Genomic DNA, 21,842 nt, shown 5'->3' with positions numbered 1-21,842 from the left:
AGAGTTTGCGACCCTTGCTAAATGAACCTAATAATGTACTGAAAAACATAAAAAGGCGAAAAATATATCAAAAAATATTTTAAAAACATCCAGTGAATACGTTTAATTTTAAGTATTATCATAATACTGGTGCTTTAAAGTCCAAGATCTCAAGTTTGTTATAAGGATTACATGAAGTCTGTTACATACCGTGCTAAAAGAGTGATACAACTATGTATAATCATAGCACTGAAATAAAGTTTCTATAGATTTTTCTGAGTTACTAATTCGAGATCCAAGAAGGTTAGTTCAGACAAATTAAATATATTAGTTTAAAGTGATTTCACCCAAAAATGAAAATTTTCTCATCATTTATTTATCCTCATGACTTTCTTTCTTCTGCTGAACACTTGAAGATTTTTAGAAGAATGTTTCAGCTCTGTTGTTCCTTACAATGCAAGTGAATGGTGATCAGACCTTAGTAGCTCCAAAAATCACATAAAGGAAACATAAAGGTCATCCATTTGACTCCAGTAGATTAATCCACATCTTCTGAAGTGATATGATTAGTGTGGGTGAGAAACAGATCAAAATTACTTTTACTCTAAATCTTCACTTTCAGACTTTCCCATGTAAAAGTTAAGTTTTAGAGTTGTATTTATTTATTTATTTGGCTGAACTATACCTTTGATAATAAGTGTTTTTACATCATGATTATGGGTTGTGTTGAAACCTACAAATCCTACAGTGTGTTTTGCATCAATCTCCTCTTTCCGACGGACAAAACGTAAATTATTTATGGGTCATGTAGTTAATGGCACTTCCCTTGTGTCATCAGTGTGCACTGCGCAGGGCTTTGTGTTCAACTACAGTACCCAGACGTCACTGTAGAGCGGCTAGTGTATCCGGGGATGTCTCACCACTGCTGTGTTTCTCCAGTCTAGCGCTCACTCCTTTTTAGCGGATTGCCACAACAGGGGTAGGATTACGAGAAGGAATAAACACATAACCAAAAATGGCAGAGCTTGGAGCGGTGAGCCTGCTAACAGGAGATTCTGCATTTAAATATCAAGAGCATGAGCTAAACGAGCGTTTGAAGCGGCTGTACCCGGCCGTGAATGAGGAAGAAACCCCCTTACCCCGATCTTGGAGCCCCAAGGATAAATACAGCTACATCGGGCTCTCACAGAATAATCTGCGGGTGCATTACAAAGGTATACAGATGTGACACACTCGCCAGAACATTGCTGAGCTGTCAACTCAGGCCTTGACAATCCCGGTGGTGACTGCTGTTGTGGTTAGCTGCACTCGAACATTTGCAATCTCCCCAATCTAGGTTGAGCTGCTTGTTCCGTCCCCTTTGCTTTGTTGCATAGAAGGAATGGGGAATGACCAAATGGGTTGACATTTAGCAAAACATGTCAGAATTCGGCTAGCGAGAGTAGCTCAGGGTAGCATGTAATGCACGACTAGAGAGCCCATCGTGTCAGTCTTGCTTTTGGACACATACTATCTGAAGAAAATAAAGTGCTTTTTGTTTACGAAGCTCATCCCTTTTGGTGAATTAGTTGAAACCGCAGGGCAATACGCTACACCATTGAAATGAAATGCACATCGATTGTTAGGTTACACCGCATTGCATAAGTGTGTTTGTTATCCACTTTCGAGAGCGGATGATTTATATAATGGTGCGCTACAGTACAATGGAACAAAAACGCTATAAATGATCTTGTTTTATATGTGTATTTGACATAGACAAGACTGTTTACGCACTAACATGCGTGTGTTTGTTTATTATTGAGGCATGACGAAAAATATTCGAATGATTCGAATCTAATGAATCGTTCGAAGCCCCGATTTCATCATCATAGGTGTGAATTCGAATTCCACAGCACTGGCTGTTTAATCAGTTGCACTGGGGTTTATTCTGACGAAACGTGTCAAAATATGTCCTGTTCATCCTTAACCGAAATCAAATACAAAAATGTGAAACTGTAGTATGCATAAACAAAATTAAGTCTATTTGTTGTATACTGTATTACAGCATACTACAGTGTATAAATACTTAACACTATTAAATAACACTATTATACTTTATTATACATCATTAGATAGCACGGGTACATCTGTGATCAGGGCCGTAGCTAGTGGGATGAAAGGTGGTAACAATTCTAGGGGCCAACAGGTCCAGGGGTCCCCACAACAAAATCTAAACTGTGTTTTTTTTTTAATAGGAAAGGGGCAAAGAACAATATACAGTCAGGGGGCTGTTTTAAGTCTTTTCATCTGGAAAGAATTTCAATTGAATTAACATCTACTAAACAGTTTGAAAAGATCAGATTTACAAACATTCTACATCATAAACGTCTCAAAGGCATCTGCTGAATGCTTTATTGACATATGATAAATACTTATTGACACATCTTGTAGACGTATTGCAGATGAGCAAACAATGTATAAAAAAAAATACATCTTCCAGATGTAAACACATTCATCAGATAGATGGCTGGGTGATGTACATGTGCTATCAGGGTATTGACCATCATTTTTTGCATTAATGAAATAAGAATTGTGGGTAAAATGTTCAACATTCATGAAAAAATGTTTATGGTTCTAAATAGGCTTAATTTCCTGTATGCAAAACATAATTTCTTCTTTTTTTTAATTTTTATTTTTTATTTTGGAGTAGAATATGACCAGTACATTTTCTTGACAGGTTTCATGACAATTACCCTGTTGTGTTTCTCTGGCCAAATGCCACAGGGGGGACTCTAGATTTACCTAGTACAGATGTACTTTTTTAGTTTAACAACTACAGTGATGGCCAAAAATATTGGCACCCTTCGTAGATATGAGCAAATAAGGTTGTGAAAAAAATGGCTTTATTGTTTATCCTTTTGATCTTTTATTCAAAATATTCACAAAAATATATCCTCTAATGGATATCAAATAATTGCAAACACGATAAAAGTGTCTCCGGGAACCATCACCATATCGTGGTGGAGATGTTTGTGTGCCCTTATGAACCTGAGGGCTGAGTTGTCTGAGCCAGGTGCTCCTGGTAGGGTCTCCCAAGGCAGCGTGGTCTCAGGTGAGGGGCCAGACTAAGATTGGTTCACAAAGACTCATGGAAATAACAGCAAGAGGAGGAGTTACCCTGCCCGGAGGAAGCCCTAGGCCCCCTTCTGGTGCCAGATTCAGATGGAGGGCTCGTCGGAAAGAGCCTGGTGGCCGGGCTTGCCACGGCACCAACGTGACATCCCCCCTCTACATCCCTTGGGCCCACCACCCATTGGAGAAACCGCAGGAGTCGGTGCGCTGCCATATGGGTGGCAGTGAAGGCCGGGGGTTTCGATGGACCAGACCCGGGTAGCAAAGGCTAGCTCTGGGGACGTGGAACATCACCTCACTGGGGGGAAGGAGCCGGAACTGGTGAGGGAGGTGGAGCACTACCAGTTGGATCTGGTGGGGCTTAGCTCGACGTACAGTCTTGGCTTTGGATCTGTAATCCTGGATAGGGGATGGACTCTATTCTTCTCTGGAGTTTCCCAGGGTGTGTGGCGATGGGCTGGTGTGGGGATACTCACAAGTCCCCGGCTGAGCGCCGCTATGTTGGAGTTTACCCCGGTGGACGAGAGGGTCGCCTCCCTATGCCTACGGGTTGTGGGGGGACTCTGACTGTTGTCTGTGCATATGCACCGAACAACATTTCAGAGTATTCAGCCTTCTTGGAAGTCCTGAATGAAGTCCTGAATTGGACCCCAGTAGGGGACTCCATAGTGATACTGGGTGACTTGAAATGACAGGGACACCTGGAGAGGCATGATTGGGAGGAGCGGCCTCCCCAATCTGAACCCCGAGTGGATGTTTTTTGTTAGACTTCTGTTCTAGTCATGGATTATTGTCTTATCGTCGAATCTGAGGCCATATGTTTTGGACACTCGGGTGAAGAGAGGGGCAGAGCTGTCAACCGATCACCATCTGGTGGTGAGTTGGGTCAGAGGGTGGGGAAAGACTCTGGACAGACCTGGGAAGCCCAAGTGAGTAGTGCGAGTGAACTGGGAACATTTGGAGGAGGCCCCTGTCCCTGAGATCTTCAACTCACACCTCCGGCTGAGTTTTTCAGGCATCCCTGTGGAGGATGGGGACATTGAACCGGAGAGGGCAATGTTCAAAGCTTCCATTGCCGAAGCCGCAGTGGAGAGCTCAAGCTCGCTGCCTCAAGGTCTTAGGTGCCTCAAGGGGCGGTAACCCTTGAACACCGTTGTGGACACTGGTGGTCAGTGAAGGTGTCTGACTGAAGAAAGAGGCCTTCCGGGATATGTTATCCTGGAGGTCTCCTGAAGCAGTTGTAAGGTACCGACAGGCCCGAAGGGCTGCGGCCTCTGCCGTGAGTGAGGCAAAGCAGTGGGTGTGGGAAAAGTTCGGAGAACCCATGGAGAAGGACTTTCGGTCTGCACCAAAGTGCTTCTGGAAAACCGTCCGACACCTTAGGATGTGGAGGGGGTGTCATGGATTACACGCCTCTTCAACATTGCGTGGAAGTCTGGGACAGTGCCTAAGGAGTGGCAGAACGAGGTGGTGGTTCCCCTCTTCAAAAAGTGGGACCAGAGAGTGTGTGCCAACTACAGGGGTATCACAATTCTCAGCCTACCTGGTAAAGTTTACTCCAAGGTGCTGGTGAGGACATTTAGGCCGATTGTCAAACCTCTGATTGAAGAGGAACAATGCGGGTTCCGTCCTGGCCGTGGAACGATGGACCAGATCTTTACTCTCGCAAGGATCCTGGAGGGGGCCTGGGAGTATGCTCATCCGGTCTACATGTGTTTTGTGGATCTGGAGAAAGCATATAACCCGGTCCTCCGGGAGATACTGTGGGAGGTGCTGTGGGATTATAGGGTGGGGGGGTCCCTTCTTAGGGCAATCCAATCCCTGTTCGTCCAAAGCGAGAGCTGTGTCTGGGTCCTCGGGACAAAGTCGAGTTCGTTCCATGTTGGGGTTGGTCTCAGCCAGGGCTGCGCTTTGTCACTAATCCTGTTTGTGATATTCATGGACCGGATATCGAGGCATAGTCGGGGTGGGGAAGGGGTGCGGTTCGGTGGGCTGGGGATCTCATTGCTGCTTTTTGCAGATGATGTTTTCTTCATGTCATTATCGGTCCGTGACCTTCAGCTCTTACTGGATCGCTTGGCAGTCGAGTGTGAAGCGGCTGGGATGAGGATCCTCTAAATCTGAGGCCATGGTTCTCAGCAGGAAACCGATGAAGTGCATACTCTGGGTAGGGAAGGAGTTCAAGTACCTCTGGGTCTTGTTCACCAGTGAGGGGACAATGGAGCGGGAGGTTGGCCGGAGAATCGGGGCAGCGGGGGTGGTATTGCACTCGCTTTATCACACAGTTGTCACAAAAAGAGAGCTGAGCCGGAAAGCAAAGCTCTCGATCTACCGGTCAATTTTCGTTCCTACCCTCATCTATGGTCATTAAGGCTGGGTCATGACCGAAAGAACTAGGTCACAAGTACAAGCTGCCGAAATGTGTTTCCTCAGAAGTGTGGCAGGCTTCTCCCTTAGAGATAGGGTGAGGAGCTCAGTCATCTGTGAGGAGCTCGGAGTAGAGCCACTGCTCCTTTGCGTCAAAAGGAGCCAGTTGATGTGGTTTGGGCATCTGGTAAGGATGCCCCCTAGGGAGGTGTTTCAAGCATATCCAGCTGGGAGGAGGCCTCGGTGAAGACTCAGGACTAGGTGGAGGGATTACATCTCCACACTGTCCTGGGAATGCCTTGGGTTCCCCAGTCAGAGCTGGTTAATGTGGCTCAGGATAGGGAAGTTTGGGGCTCCCTGCTGGAGCTGCTGCCCCCGCAACCCGACTTCGGATAAGCGGTTGAAGATGGATAGATGGATGGACAATAAAAGTTTTATCAAAAAACTAATATTTTTGTCAAATATATGTTGCACAATTATTGGCATATCCATTTTGTGAAGCTCAACAACCTTTTACACACACATCATAAATGTATTCTTTGGGCTTAGCCATTGTTATGGATGCCAAAGGGAATTTGGCTTGTGTGTTACCTAATATTTATACCCCTGTGAAACAGGAAGTCATGGCTGAACAATTTCATGTTCCTAGTCATCCAGGTGCACTAAAAATAAGTGGAATGGGAATATACTTCAGATATATTTTACTCATAAGAATTTCTAGGGGTGCCAATAATTGTGCTACACATATATTTGACAAACATATTTGTTTTTTGATAAAACTTGTGTTGTGCTATTATTTGATATCCATTAGAGGATATATTTTTGTGAATTTGTTTAATGAAAGATCAAAGGGATAAACAATAAAGACATTTTTCACAGCCTTCTTTGCTTTTGTTTTAGCACCTACATAAACCATAAGGCTTGTAAAAAGGATTTGCCAAATTATCTGCTTTTGATTAGATTATGTCATGTGATAGTGGGCCTGTTGTGCATTGTGCAATACTTTAGGACAGTTAAGATCTGAGGGTCATGTATAGACTTTACTGTTTATTTTCTTACATCATGTGTTGTTGCACACATGACAACTGTCAAATAGACACCATGTTTGTGTCGATGGCCAGGTCAGGTGGGACTTCAAAATTTAGCCTTATAGTTTAATTTTGTTTATCCTTTTTGACTCAAAATTGAACAACAGCACATTACTTTGGTAATGGACACTGCTTTGTGTCTGTGGAAAATTGTACCTCATTGGCAACTATCTTCTTTCACTGCATGGGTATGTTTACCACTTCATATGGTGGCTGATGTTAGCCAAGCATTTTGTATTTGAAGTACTGAGTCTATTTGTTAATTGGTGTTGAGTAGGAATCAGAAGTGTCTGTGTATTGATATTGATTTATTTTTCTGTTGTCATGGATCTGTTTTTGGATTTAGAAGGTATCAGGTTACCCTCAAAACAAAATTTGTGTAATTAAATATCCATTAAGCAAAGGGTTGCACTATTTGTAACTGTAATCCCTTTCTTTAAATCAAATTATTCCAATTTTATAGCAACCTATTCAGAGCAGCTCCCATTAAGCTACTATTTAACTACTGTCTTCTCACCCTTGTGATTTCAGTACTATTTTGGTTATTTTACCAAAATTCTGTTTTTCCAGACCAAATTAAAGTTTCCATGTTTATATGAACTATGATGGTCAAAATCCATTTGTTTCTGTATCTTAACCTAACTTTGTGAAGTCATGCTTAACCACTGAGATTGCTGTCTGCATTTTCCATTTCCCTTTATGATTTGTAACTATTAGCACCTAATAACCATGCAAACAAAGCAATTTCTGAGAACAACAAATACTTTGCCTAAAAATGTATGTCCTCATATTTAATTATTAACAGGCTGTAGAAAGTCAGCTTTGTGTATCAAATTGTTTATTACAACGTTTTCTCTAATGTTTCGGACATAAAGGGATAGTTCACCCAAAATAAAAATTCTCATAATTTACTCTCATGCCATCCCAGATTTGTATGAATTTCTTTCATCTGCTGAACACAGGTTACGTTTTTTTAGAAGAATATCTCAGCTCTGTAGGTCCTCACAATGCAATTGAATGGGTACCAACATTTTGAAGCTACAAAAGCACATAAAGGCATTATAAAAGTATAATCCATAAGACTCCAGTGGTTAAATCCATATCTTCAGAAGCAATATGATGGGTGTGGGTGAAACTGACGTGTCCAATATGCTCAACATTGTCATTACGCTTAGGTTAGATGTCCAAATATCAGTTGTAAAACTGATTGCTGCTTCGGGATCGGCTTGTAACCATACCTGATGTAGATTCGTACGACAATCGTAGATTTGGAGAGAAAACAACAACAACAACGACGTCTTGACTGTTTTAATCTGTTAAGCAACTTTTACATGGTGAATTCCATTTAGAACAGGCTGGGTTGCTGTATTGGTCCTGCACTATTCATTCAATTGTTTTCAATAAATATGCCTGATAAAGGAATATTTCACCCAAAAATGAAAATCTGTTGATCATTTACTCACCCTCAGGCCAGAGTTTCTTTCTTCATCAAAATAGAATTTAAGATTTTTAGGATTTCATTTTAGGCCTCCTCCTTTAAATAATGCAAATTAATGTACTCATGTATTGCATATTTAGGTTGAATCAAAATAATCCACAGGACTCCAGTCGACAAATACATTTCTTGTGCGTGTGTATCCAGATGCTTCAACCTTCTGAAACCCCAAAGAAAATGCATGCCGGGAAAAATATGAACTATTCATCGATTGCCTATACATGATCATGAGTGACTGAAACTCTGGCTTATCGCGCTGAACCTGGGTATCAGTACACCCCTACATTCTCTCAAATATTGGAGGGTGTGCAGTAAACATTTTAGCCCTGAGGATTTCAGACCATCGAAAGAAACAAAGGGTGGATATCTGAATTCATCGGCTGTGCCCGTGCTGTTTTTCCAGCGAACTCAGTGTGAAAACGTTGTCATTGTCACGCCTTCTTCGGGCTCTGCACCTCCCTCAGCGCTCCGCTCCTCATCCCCTGATTTCACTGCACCTGCACTCAATTCACTTGCTCGTCACTGCCTGCATAAATAACTCGTCTTCATGCCACTTCACTGTCAAGTCTCACACAAAGGACTCACAGTTTTTATTTACCTGTGTGTATTTGCTCTTGATCTTCATCGATATCTGTTTAGCGCTTACTCTGCTGTTTCACCTGTTACCTCTTCTTCAGCTCTGTGGACTTTAAGCCCTGTGAATCCCTCTTCAGTTTGTGAAGCTTTTCTTCTGTGTGATATCGTCTGTACCATTAATCTCACTGTGTAAACCCTGTAACTCTCAGTAAACGTGCTCACATGTTTCACTAACTACAACATGTGTGGCTTGAATTCCTGACAGTCAGCCTATATAGCCTATATATTTCTGCTAAAGAAAAAGTAGATAATGCAACGGCATTGCTCTGAAATAAAGGATTGTTATTTACTGCAGTAATGTTTTTTTTATTATTATTTGGAAATTATTTTTAATTACATTTTATATTGTTTTGAAATTGTTTTGGACTGTTTTGGTTTGTGAACAACGCTTTGTGATCTGTGAAAGTTTCTCTTGTAACCAATGACGTGCTTCCTGCCTCCTCCACATGACGCATGACCTTACCAACGAGCTTACGTCATCCCTCTCATGAGCGCGCATCACAGAGATGTACGGAAGTGAACATTTGTAGTTAAAAAGTATATACGTTTTGTTTTGTTTCTAAAAATAATCAATCTTTTGGGTTCAGAAGAACTTTATTCGTGTGTATTATTCATATGCATTTTGGGCCGTCAAATAAATGGGGGAAATTCACTTGCATTGTTTAAAGGAGGAGGCCAGAACTGAAATCCTAAAAATCTAAATTCTGTTTTGATGAAGAAAAAACTCTTTTGGATGGCCTGAGTGTGAGTAAATTATCAGCAAAGTAGTTTTTTGGGTGAACTATTCCTTTAAATATTAGCTTACATTGATTCTGTGAATCCGTGTCATGTTCTATATTTAATGTACAATGATCATAATGCAAGGCAAGCATGTTGCATATAAATGCCCCTTTTCAGAGGAAGTTTGCATCGGATTTGGAATAGATCAACTATTTTAAATGGGTCGCATAAAATTTTTTTTTTGTTGACTGTTTTCAGATGATTGGTTTCATTTTAGACTATTCGGCTTCAAAATGTACTTTTAAAAATCATCCCATCCCTAGTTTACGGTGTTCAGTCAGTTAAGTTCAGTCAACATGTACACTCCATTTTGCCGTTATTAATGAACTGTTGCAAATTTAGCTACATCTGTATGATCGTTTGCATAGAGACATTTTCCAAGAACATGTCAAGAATTGATTTTTGTTTTTTTGTTTAATTAGTCTACAAAAGGAATCAAGTCTACTCTTCAGTGCTCATAAACTTTTGGTTTATATGCTGGTTCACTCATGTGCCTTCTGCAGTGAAAGCCATTCACACATCTGCCCATAGTACCGTATGTTCCTCTCTTTTATCTGTATTCTTCCCATTAACATTCTTTTATACAATCTTTGCAGTTGTAAAGGATCATCATAAATTACAATAACAGTGTATCAATGCATATTATGGCCGCTTGTAGTGATTTGTGCATTAGTGTTATGAATTCAGAATGTAAACAAGACAAATTGCATATATCTACTGCATATACAGTGGCAAGAAATGTAGGTGAACCTAAGTAAGCTGGTTTTCTACATTTAATTGGTCATAAATTGTGGTCTCATCTTTATCAAAGTCAGAGGTATAGACAAACACAATAAGCTTAAGCTAACAACACACAAACAATTATAATATTTCACGTCTTTATTGAACACACATCCCATTAAACATTCACAGTGCTGTGGAAAAAGTAAGTGAACCCTTTGATTTAATAAATGCTCAATACTCCTCTGGCAGCAATAACCTGAACCAAGTGTTCTTGTAGCTGCAGAGTAGATCTGCACAATGTTTAGAAGGAATTTTGACCATTCTTCTTTACAGAACTGCTTATGCTTGGATATATTCTTAGGAAGTCTGGTGTGAACTGCCTTCTTGAGGTCATTCCACAGCATCTCTATTAGGATAAGGTCTGGGTTCTGACAGGGCCACTCCAAAATGTGGATTTTCTTTTTTAAGCCATTCTGTAGTGGATTTACTTCATTATTTAGGGTCATTGTCCTGCTGCATATCCCAACTTCTACTGAGCTTCAGCTGGTGCACTGCCAGCCTGACATTATTCTGTAGGATTCCCAGAGCGTTATAGTGTGTCAACGTGTTCTTTGGAAAACTTCAGGTGCGTAGCAATGTTTATGTTGGAAAGCAGCGGCTTCCTTCGTGTTGTCCTTCCATGGATTTAATATTTTCCATATAGTGGACTCATGAACAGAGATGTTAACTAGTTCCAATGATTTCTTAAATTCTTTAGCTGTCACTCTAGGGTTGTGTTTTACCTCATTGAGCATTCTGCAGTGTGCCCTTTGAGTCATCTTGGCTGGACGGCCATTTCTAGGGAGAGTAACCACAGTACTACATGGTCTCCATTTTTAGACAATCTATGGACAGATGATATCTAAGCTCTTTGAGATAATTTTGTAAGCCTTTTCAGCTTTATGCAAAGCAACAATTCTTGATCGTTGGCCTTCCGAAATGTCTTTTTTGCGAGGCATGGTCCACATCAGCAGATACTGGCAAACTAAATATTTTTGAGTGCTTTTTATAAGACAAAGTAGCTCAATCATGTTTCATTAATTGGATGCCAGACTTGTCAACTCCTGTCTCTAATTAGCTTTTGTTGGCATCATTACTGTAGCCTAGGGGTTCACATACATTTTCCAACCTACACTGTGAATGTTTGAATGATGTATTCAGTATGTACAAGAACAATACAATAATTTGTGTGTTATTAGTTTAAACAGATTATGTTTGTTCATTATTTTAAATTGGATGCTGTTCAAACCAGATTTTAAGACGCATTTATACATAAATGCAAGTAATTCCAAAGGTTTCACATTCTTTTTCTCGTCACTGTACATTACTTTTAAATTATCATCAAATGGTTAAAAAAAAGTAGCTTTTACTGATCTAGTGTAAATTATTGAGGCATGAAGTCATTGATAACACATTTTAATGGCACATTAACTTCTTGAGTATCCTCTTATTTAAATGTGCTTCTAAATGCCTCCCACAGTGGTGCGGTGGGTATTTGAATGTTCGCAAATTGTATACTGTTGCTTGGCTGTTTCAAACTTATTTTTACCTGTGAATGAAGAATGCAAAAGAACTTCTCCTGAAGTACATTTGAAGTCAGAAGTTTACATACACTTTGGTTGAAGCCATTAAAACTCATTTTTTAACCACTCCACAGATTTAATATTAACATGAAATATTAATATTAAACTATAATTTTAGCAAGTCATTTAGGACATCTACTTTGTGCATGACACAAGTATTGTTTCCAACAATTGTTTACAGACAGATTGTTTCACTTTTAATTGACTATCACAATTCCAGTGGGTCAGAAGTTTACAGACTCTAAGTTAACTGTACCTTTAAGCAGCTTGGAAAAGAAAAAAATAATATGTCAAACCTTAAGACAATTAGCTTCTGATAGGAGGTGTATGGAATTGGAGGTGTACCTCTGGATGTATTTTAAGGACTACCTTCAAACTCAGCGCCTCTTTGCTTGACATCACTGGCAAATGAAAAGTAATCCGCCAAGACCTCAGAAAAAAATTGTAGACCCCCACAAGTCTGGTTCATCCTTGGGAGCAATTTCCAAATGCATAAATGCACAAAGGTACTACATTCTTCTTTATAAGCAATAGTATGCAAGTATAAACACCATGGGACCACGTAGCCATCATACCACTCAGGAAGGAGATGCATTCTGCCTCCTAGTAATGAGCGTAGTTTGGTGCAAATCAATCCCAGAAAAACAGCAAAGGACCTTGTGAAGATGCTGGAGGAAACAGGTAGACAAGTATCTATATCCACAGCATAACGAGTCCTAAATCGATATAACCTGAAAGGCTGCTTAGAAAGGAAGAAGCCACTGCTCCAAAACAGCACCAGTTTGCAAGTGCACATGGGCACAAAGATCGTACTTTTTGGAGAGATGTCCTCTAGTCTGACAAAATTTAAACAAAAATTTAACTGTTTGGCCTTTATGACCATCGTTATGTTTGGAGGAAAAATGTTGAGGCTTGCAAGCCGAAGAACACCATCCCAAACGTGAAGCATGGGGGTGTCAGCATCATGTTGTTGGGGTGCTTTGCAGCAGGAGGGACTGGAGCACTTCAAAAAATAGATGGAATCATATGGAAGGAAAATTATGTGGATATACTGAAGCAACATCTCAAGACATCAGCCAGGAAATTAAAGCTTGGTCGCAAATGGGTCTTCCAAATGGACAATGACCCCAAGCATACCTCCAAAGTTGTGGCAAAATGAATTAAGGACAACAAAGTCAAGGTATTGGAGTGTCCATCATAAAACCCTGAATTCAATCCAATAGAAAATTTGTGGGCAGAACTGAAAAAGCATGTTCGAGCAAGGAGGCCTACAAACCTGACTCAGTTACACCAGTTCTGTCTGGAGGAATGGGCCAAAATTCCAGCAACTTATTTTGAGAAGCTTGTTGAAGGCTACCCAAAATGTTTGACCCAAGATAAACAATTTAAAGGCAATGCTACCAAATACTAACAAAATGTATGTAAACGTCTGACTCACTGGGAATAAAATAAAACCTGAAATAAATAATTCTGATATTTCACATTCTTAAAATAAAGTAGTGATCCTAACTGACCTAAGACATGGAATTTTTTCTATGATTAAATGTCAGGAATTGTGAAAAGATGAATTTAAATGTATTTGCAATATTGTTTATTTGTCTCTCTGGTCTGTCAAATCCACTTTTAAAATGCAATAAAATGGCCGGCATGAGATCTGACTGGCGAGTACTTTTTTCATCTACTAGCCACCTTAAAAAGTTATTTCTGGATCCTGCCTGTCAGGTTTGAAATCCATCCAGCCTCCCTTTCACAGACTGAAACAATTGATAAGGTCTTGCTAAAAAATTAATCTATAAATGTATTTTGTGTTATTTTGTCACCAATCTGTTCCAACCAAAACAAGCATCACTGTTGTTGAAAATGGTACATCTCCTGTATGTCATATGTCACAATGAGGGAAAAAAAAGAATAATCATGAAAAATGCTTGATTTGTTTTTAACATTTTTAATGCAAAACATAATTTATTTTTATTTTGAGTTAAAGTCTGACCTGGACATTTCTTGCCAGAGATTCGCCCTTTTATGAAGACTGGGATCAAGGCAGTTTTGTGCCTCAAAGGGTTAACAGATTATCGGATTACCCCGGTACAAAAACAAAATAAAAATTTGCAATCAGCACATAAAGCAAGCAGCACTAATGCAGAATATACCATAAAATTATATGTCCTACACAGGATTAGAGCAGTGTTGTAAGACACAGCAGACCTATGATTATGCAGTGCAGAGGAGGATGCTGTATGAAAGCTGTTTGTGTTTTGTGCAGTAAACATGTTTGGGAGAGAGAGAGATGGAGGGACAGTCAGGCAAGGAACTAAAGAAGGAGAGAATCACCCAGAATGATGTGGTCATGGCATTATTTATAAATAGATTGTGTGTGTGTGTGAGCAGGGGATGGCGAAGAGTGTGAGCACATATGTGTGTTTGTAATTTGTGTGCATGTGGAAGAGGGAGTCAGGGATTTGCACATACAGGGTCATCTTCTTTTACTCTGGTCGTGTGAGATGGGGATATAAATAGATTTTGTGTGTGTTCTTGATTATGAATGCTTGTCTGGACTTGGCAGGCAAGCCTATTGTAGCTTGTAGCAGGACTTGGGATGCTAAATATAAAGGTGATTAATATTATTACAGTAACCAGAGATGATGACGATGAATACATAAACTTGATGCAGCTTTCAATGACTGCGGGGTTATAGGATTTATTTTTATTTTAATGACAGTGTCTCATAACACATAGCAATGCTGATTTCAAACTCATGGAATAGCTCACCCAAAAATTTACATTTTTCATTATTTACTCACCCTAACGTTGTTCCAACACAAAAGGTGAAAGTTTTAATGATACGGTATATGCCAATTATTTTTATATAATTAAAGTTAATTAGGACTAGAGGTTTGATCGGACTTTAAAATAAAGCCCGAGCCTGAACCTGAAAAACCGTACCAGTATGGTATAGTGGTGAACTATTGAGCAGCGAGATCTTTTGACTGCATGTCCAGAGTAAAAGTTGTGCCATGTAACTAGTGTTGTCACGGTACCAAAATTTCAGTAGTCGGTACCAATACCAGTGAAATTTCACGGTACTCGATACCATTTTCTGTACCAAAGCAAAACACAAAAACAGGTTTCTGAACAACACTCTTTTAATAACAAAATCTACAAAACATTAGCAGCAGATCTAAGAACAAAAATATGCCATTAAGCAACACTTCAATTTAAATATATTATTTTTAATTATAACAACTGAAAAATGTATGCCTTTTGCAACTTTTAATTTGTTTTTACCAAGTACTAAAAAGCAAAACCTAAATAAACAAGCATACAATAGAATGAATAAAAAACTATTTCCAAACTAATGTGCAAAGTGCTCTCTTATTAATAAAGCTGCATTTTGCCATTTATCTTCATGATAAGAAATGGATATGGACATATATTTAGATATATCATATTATGATTAAAGTCGCGAGCAATCGCGTTCTAATCTAGCTGCATTAAGCGCGCGCGCGCGAGAGATGAGTTCCCCGAGGCAGAGTCTCTCTCAGCCGGGAGCAGTTTCAATCTCTCCCCCTTAGATTGGGACATTCGCGCAACTCATAGAAGAGGCACCAACCACACAGAGAAATGCCAGTTTCTGAGTTTATAGTGAATAATATGATCTGTTTCTGTATTATTTGAACTTTAATAAAGCAATAACTCATTACATTTGACTGCATTTAAGATGTAACGCCAGGATGTTTCCTTTAAAGAGCTCTGCCTCCACTTATTCCACAACGGAACATGCTTCTGACTGTACTTTTTTTAATCATTCCCTAATACTTTGGGAAATACATAAAATAAACTGTGAAAGTTTAAACTCACCTGCCTTATTTGCTTGAATAAATCCGGGTGTCTGTCTTTCATGTGCTTTGTTAAGTTTGATGTGTTCCCTCCTTTCGACAGAAAATTGCGAAAATTGCTGATCTATGATGTTTCCCTTTTCATCAGCCTCAAATTACCTGGCTTTTTCCACTTTTCATTTCAACATGATTCAGTTGAGACTGAGCAGCAGCTAATTTGCTTGCTGGAATCTTTTGCTTGTTGTGAGCGTTCAAAAGTTCCCGCCTCTGCATGGGTACTGGGTAGACTTGGTACCCCGGTACCTTCAGGAATTCTGGTATCGTAAATAATTTTTGGTTTGAGTACCGACTTGGTACCGGTATTTTTGACAACACTACATGTAATGTGTGTGTGTCCAAAGATGAGATCCACACAACCCATTTGTCACTGAATAATGTCTCTTTTAATACCCCTTCTGTTCTTTACAGTCAGCTTTTACTCAGCAAAGAAACATTTAACTAATGTGGCACTAATCATTCATAGCACAGTTAAGGTAAAGCCATTCGAATCCTCTGGTTTATATTTGCTCATTTACAGACGATCTTTACTGAACTACCAGTTTCTTAAAGAGACGGTACCGGTTTTAGCACATGTTCAACAAATCAATGTAAATACCTGTAAATAGGAAACATTATGCAATTCAATAATTAAACATGTAACAAAAAATTAGATGCAGTTTGCAATATAATATACATTGATTGGTTACATGGATTTGTTCATTTTTTAAAAGCTAATATGATTAAAACTAATATAATGTAATGTACCTAGAACGAAGGTACAGATCTTTCAAATGTAAGCAAAAAGGACATTATAAATTAAATATATGAATCAATATCGGATTGAGCTTGTAAATCTGAATGGAATCGGGAAATCTTTATTAATACCAAGACCCTCATCATAGACAACATTCGTAGCAGCTAACATTCTAGTACACAGTTTTAACAAGTCATTGTGGCCCCTCAGTACACCAGAGCAGAAGGGAAAAAAAGCACTGGCTTACCATTTATCAAGTTCTGAAAATTTGCTTGGTGCAAAACAATCTGGAATCATGTGTAAGAGTGTAATAGTCACATGAAGTCCTCCTTAGCATCCTGAACTTATTCAGAACGTAAAATATTTGTGACACCTTGGCTAAAAGCAAGCAAGCAAGGCAGAGCCCAACGAATGAAACCGAGCACATGTGTCGTTAACGTGACACGGTTTCTAACAAATGTGACGGTCCTTTGCGAGACACAGTGCAAATAGTCAAAGACGTTCTTCCAGTGTGTGTTACATAGGAAAACAATTTTGAAAACGTACAGATGCACGCAAAAACATGTTCTCTGCCAATACTCGTCCTTTCGCATGTCTTTGAGTGAGAGTGGCTGCGTGAAACATGTTAGGTCGACCTATTTATTTTTTCATTAATTACAAACCCTACTCTAAACTCTAACCCAAAGGTGAAGATGAACAGAACAATGTTTGGTCCATGTGTAATATATTTAGCTGATCAGACACATTGATAGCCTCATAGGGCATTGGTGATAAGCCTGTATACTGTATGTTCCCTGAAAGTTGAAATGTATCATTTTCATTGCTAAAATATTTTTTCCTATCCCAACTTAAAGCTGAAGCATGTAAATTCTGGGCTACATGAGTCACCTAAAAGAATTTACAAAAATAAATATTGTTCTCTAACTGCTTTTTCGAACACTCCCCGACTCATATTAAAAGACTGTCCTGCTCCAAACTCACCCCATTGGTTGAGTCAATGTTGTTGTGTCAGGCTGGACAGGTCACTCTAAAACAAATAGAGCACCACAGTGCAAAGTGACATGGTGTTTACAGCAGAAGTTCTTCAGCTATGAGATGAAGAGACAACTCTTAATTAAAGTAGATTAATTTTCTCAAAAAGTGGAAACTGTGACTTTGCTGTTCTTTCTAAACATTACTATGTGTGTTTGAGCATCCTGTCCTGCCCAAATCCATCAGTTTAGGCCAGGACTATCTGTTTGTCCAATTAATAGAATATGCTGTTTGAAAACAATCACTGTTTTTGTGTTCCATTTTGGTGAAGGTAGTGGCACAGATATTACACGCTTCACCTTTAAAACCTTTTTTTGGAACTTTTTGTTATTTATGTAGAAAGTGATTCATACCAGAGGGTGTTTGGTCAGTGACTTATTTCCTTAACTGTTTCCATCTAACTTTAGGCCACGGAAAAAACCACAAGGATGCAGCGTCCGTTCGCGCCACCCATCCCATCCCTGCAGCCTGTGGCATCTACTATTTTGAGGTGAAGATCGTAAGCAAAGGAAGGGATGGGTAAGTGAAAACAGGTTGTGGTTGAATGCATTTATTTTTTATTTTTAGAGTCAGGTTCAAAAGTCTGAGACCACATTGGAAATCATTTTTTTTTCTTTCTATTAAAACTTGAAAATTAACAAAGGTTTAATATTTTGAAAATGTTAACATTATCAGCATAACATCGAAGTGAAAAGCAGACTTAAAATATTAAGTTAGGAAAATGAAAACTAGAAGCATTTTCATTAGTGCTCTCAGATATTTGGACTTCACTGCACCTACGTATTAAGACAATTTCAGTGTCTCAGGATGATAATTGGTCTGATAATTTGACCCTGCATCATGTTTGAGTCCATAGATGCCATGCCTTTGGTTTGTGCATACCATAACTGTCTAAAAATGAAAAAAGTTCCTGTGATTACTGTAGCTAATGGACCTCTTGAAAAAAACAAATGAATGATATTTATAAAAATGTGTGCATTACTTTTTGTTTCCAGTAAAGAGAAGGCACGTGTCTTCATGTTTAATGAAGCTCACCTTTGTCCTCTCTCCATTGGTATTTGCAGGTACATGGGAATTGGACTGTCAGCCCAGGGTGTCAACATGAACAGACTGCCTGGTGAGTTAACAGGAGACCTCACCATGGGTCACAGATCATGACTGTTTATTGTTCTAATGAGAGATTGTGTTGGAGTTTGCATCAGAGTCTCCACAGCATGCCGATGAGAGTGACAAAAATGACTTTGAATTAGCAAAATAATACTTTTTTTGTATTGATAACTACTGATATCTTTCTTAATGTTCTAATCATTTCTTTACCTAATTGTACAAATGTCCATAAAATGAGTTGATGTTGATTATATACTTTAGGTAAGAGGCAATACATTCTTGATGTAGTTATGTAATAATGTTAGTGAATTAAGATTAAATTGAATAAGGTTAAATCAGGGCATTTGAAATTAAAGGATGACACTAAGTGTATACTTTAAATGGTTGGATTAGAAAAAAATAGGCTTTCCTGAAAGTGCAGAATGCCAAATACCTTTAATTTTGATATCGGATACTGCTGTGCATAATGCACAAAAATGTCTTTAGTCAGATAAATATTTGCATTTCAGTGTTCTCTTTGAGCTCTGGTCTTGTAGCCTAAGGTCCTCTCAAACTCTTCCCCTTAAACTTTTTTATATATTTCTATCACACAGTCAGACTGCAATTTAGGCTTGAAACATGCCTCAACATGTCCTGGTGAAAGTCATTAGCTGCCAGAATGACCTTGCAAATGCAAATACATCTCAGGGTTTTTCTGTCTGGATACCACAGTTAATCTGAGGAAAAATATTTTGATGTATTTTTCTCTCTCACTGAGTCCTCAAAGGAAAGGTAGAGAGGAAGGCGAGGAGACCTAGATCTCATTATTGGTTTTCCTCAATGGATTGTAACTTGCATTCTGAATGTTCTGCGATCACAAAGCCTTATATTTATTCAGAGCTAAAAGCTCAAATTAATCAGAGAAGATCTTTTCATCCTTACAAAGCATCTATCCACACACCAGAGGGTGGGAATCACAAGGTAACTGGTGATACGATATTATATCTATATTTAGGTCAGGAAACAATATTATTGTGATTATTTATTTTTGGGTTATTACAATTTCAAAACTATGATATATTGCGATTAATGTTTTTTCATTCATCTTCATTGGATTTTAGAGGACTGTTACCAAATCACCAAATGCATTGTTAAATGAATATAATAGTGCCAGTTTACAAAGCAAGGTGAGTTTATTTTGTAATATCCATGTACAATACAATGCAAAGCTATAAGCATGTAAGACCATAATGGGTCCTTAATTCTTTGGTTAGGTCAATGTAGCTTGTCTTTCTAAAAATAAATTATTGTCTTTATGAATACAGTAGTAGCCTAAACGCTTTAAAATCATTATTTATTACAACACAGTTTCAATGCAAAAAGTGTAATAGATTTCACCTAAAAGGTTAGCAATATGATATTTACGTTTTTGTTAAAATACCTCCGTACTATTGTAAAATTGTAATACTTTTTAGTATCAGTGGGTGGTTGTCTGTAAAGCATGATAAATGCAGCTTCTAAGGGACTGGAGTTGATTTGTTCCTAGTTCGATTTGCAAAGAGAAATAAAGTTTTCCATCACCATAATATGATTTTTTTAAAAATTTATAATAGCAATATTTGGCCTTCAAATATCGATACAATAACACAAGGGAAAACATCAGAATATACTAGATCAGTAAATGTAATTGACAATAACTGTGATTAAAAATATTTGTCAAAAGATTTCTCAATTTTTGATGGCAAAAACTAAATGAAATGTGCTCACTCTCTTTAATCAAGAAAGGTGAAAAAAAATTGGAATTATTATTATTTATTTATTTGCATTTTCCAGCTGATTTTGGGGGAAGTTAAGAATTTTGCTGAATTTATTTAAATGTGAATGTGTAAAATGTGTTTAATGCAGCTTTGAGTTCTGCACAATAATTGGTAGCTGAGGGCATAATCAGAATAGACAACATTTTGTGAATAACCAGTGTTGAATTATGATGGAAATCTCCTAAAGTTTCTGCATAATTTGTATGCATTTATGATGTGATCATTTGAAAAAAAGTGAGTTGGCATAATAAATTAATAGAGATGTCCCGATCGATCGGCCGGCGATCAAAATTGGCCGATATTCTTCTTAAATCTGTGATCGGCGATCAGCCGATCATGCCTAGATTTAGGGCCGATCTTTTTTGCGGCATGCAGCGCACATATACTGCTCCTCTAATGAATGAGTGCTTGCTCAGCCCTTGAAACATGATAGAATGGCCTATGGAGTTGTTGGCAATTCTAAGCATTCACGAATTTAAACTTTCAGACATGATGTAATTGAGATGAATATGCCGGTTTATTTTAAAAAATGTGTAAGAATGTATGAATATTAAATTGCCCATTTTCTAGAGTCATTGTGGTAGTTATTCGGACTCGTTGCACAGTGAACAGGAAGAGGATATAGAGGCTGCTAACAGGTTTAAAAACAAATTAAACAACAAATAAACATGCAAATACATGATACATGACGTGTGTTGTGACAATCAGACATTGTGTTGTGTGATCGAGTCTGTTTGCGCAATCATGAGCGCTTTTAGCTTTACTCTCTTTAACATGAGCTCTCTTTGTGTCAATCAAAGATATGCACTCTTCAAGTGCTCTCAATATCTCAACATCAGTCACTCATGCCAATTTAAATCAGATTAATGTTGGTCACAATACCACTAATAATAAATATAACTGTTTAACCTGCAATAACGACACCGCGTCTTCATGCATTTGCTTAACAATTAGTGATTTGTGTTACAGCAAAACTCAAAGACAGTGAACAGACCATAGATATTATTGATTTCTCACTGGAGCAGTTTTAGAGCTTGTTATGAATATATTTTTCTTATTTTTGAATGTATCTCTGCAGTGTGTGATGCTTTCATGGTTTTTACTGGTTGTCAGTATGTCACAATGACATTTTGATGTTGACAACAGAACTATTAATAACTGTTGCATTATTGTTGAACTTGGGCCTGTTCAAGTGTAACTGTTTACGCCACTTTTAAGTGGAATTGCGAAATTTTTAATTTGTTTTTATCGAATAAATGTTTTCTTGTGGCTATTCAAGTAAAGCTGTTTACACAATTTGTATGTGTATGTAAGATTTCTATTCATCCATACAGAACTCACTCAGTAGATATGTGATTTATTTTTGTACCTGAATATTAAACTTAAAATAAGCTATTACACCATTCTAAGTAGAAGTTAATATGTGATTTTTATAAAAATGCTAGTTAAAAAGTTAAATGCATTAAGTTGAAGACAT

At 38.4% G+C, this 21,842-nt stretch overlaps 1 protein-coding gene across 6 annotated transcripts in view; it reads left to right on the top strand.

The window, feature by feature from the left end:
* The first annotated feature begins 891 nt into the window (after positions 1-891).
* ranbp10 (RAN binding protein 10) overlaps positions 892-21,842 on the top strand; it is a 54,781-nt gene continuing 33,830 nt past the window's right edge. For all 6 annotated transcript variants that reach the window (XR_007972785.1, XR_007972784.1, XR_007972783.1 and 3 more), the window contains exons 1-3: positions 892-1,193; positions 17,870-17,981; positions 18,527-18,579. Coding sequence is in view for 3 of the 6 variants with exons in the window: in XM_052152548.1 (XP_052008508.1) it covers positions 995-1,193; positions 17,870-17,981; positions 18,527-18,579 (364 nt within the window). In the remaining 3 variants the exon portion in view is untranslated. The remainder of the gene's footprint in view (positions 1,194-17,869; positions 17,982-18,526; positions 18,580-21,842) is intronic.

Source organism: Xyrauchen texanus, chromosome 21 (assembly GCF_025860055.1).
Source record: "Xyrauchen texanus isolate HMW12.3.18 chromosome 21, RBS_HiC_50CHRs, whole genome shotgun sequence".
NCBI classification, from domain to species: domain Eukaryota; kingdom Metazoa; phylum Chordata; class Actinopteri; order Cypriniformes; family Catostomidae; genus Xyrauchen; species Xyrauchen texanus.
This window is presented reverse-complemented; position numbering and strand designations above follow the sequence as displayed.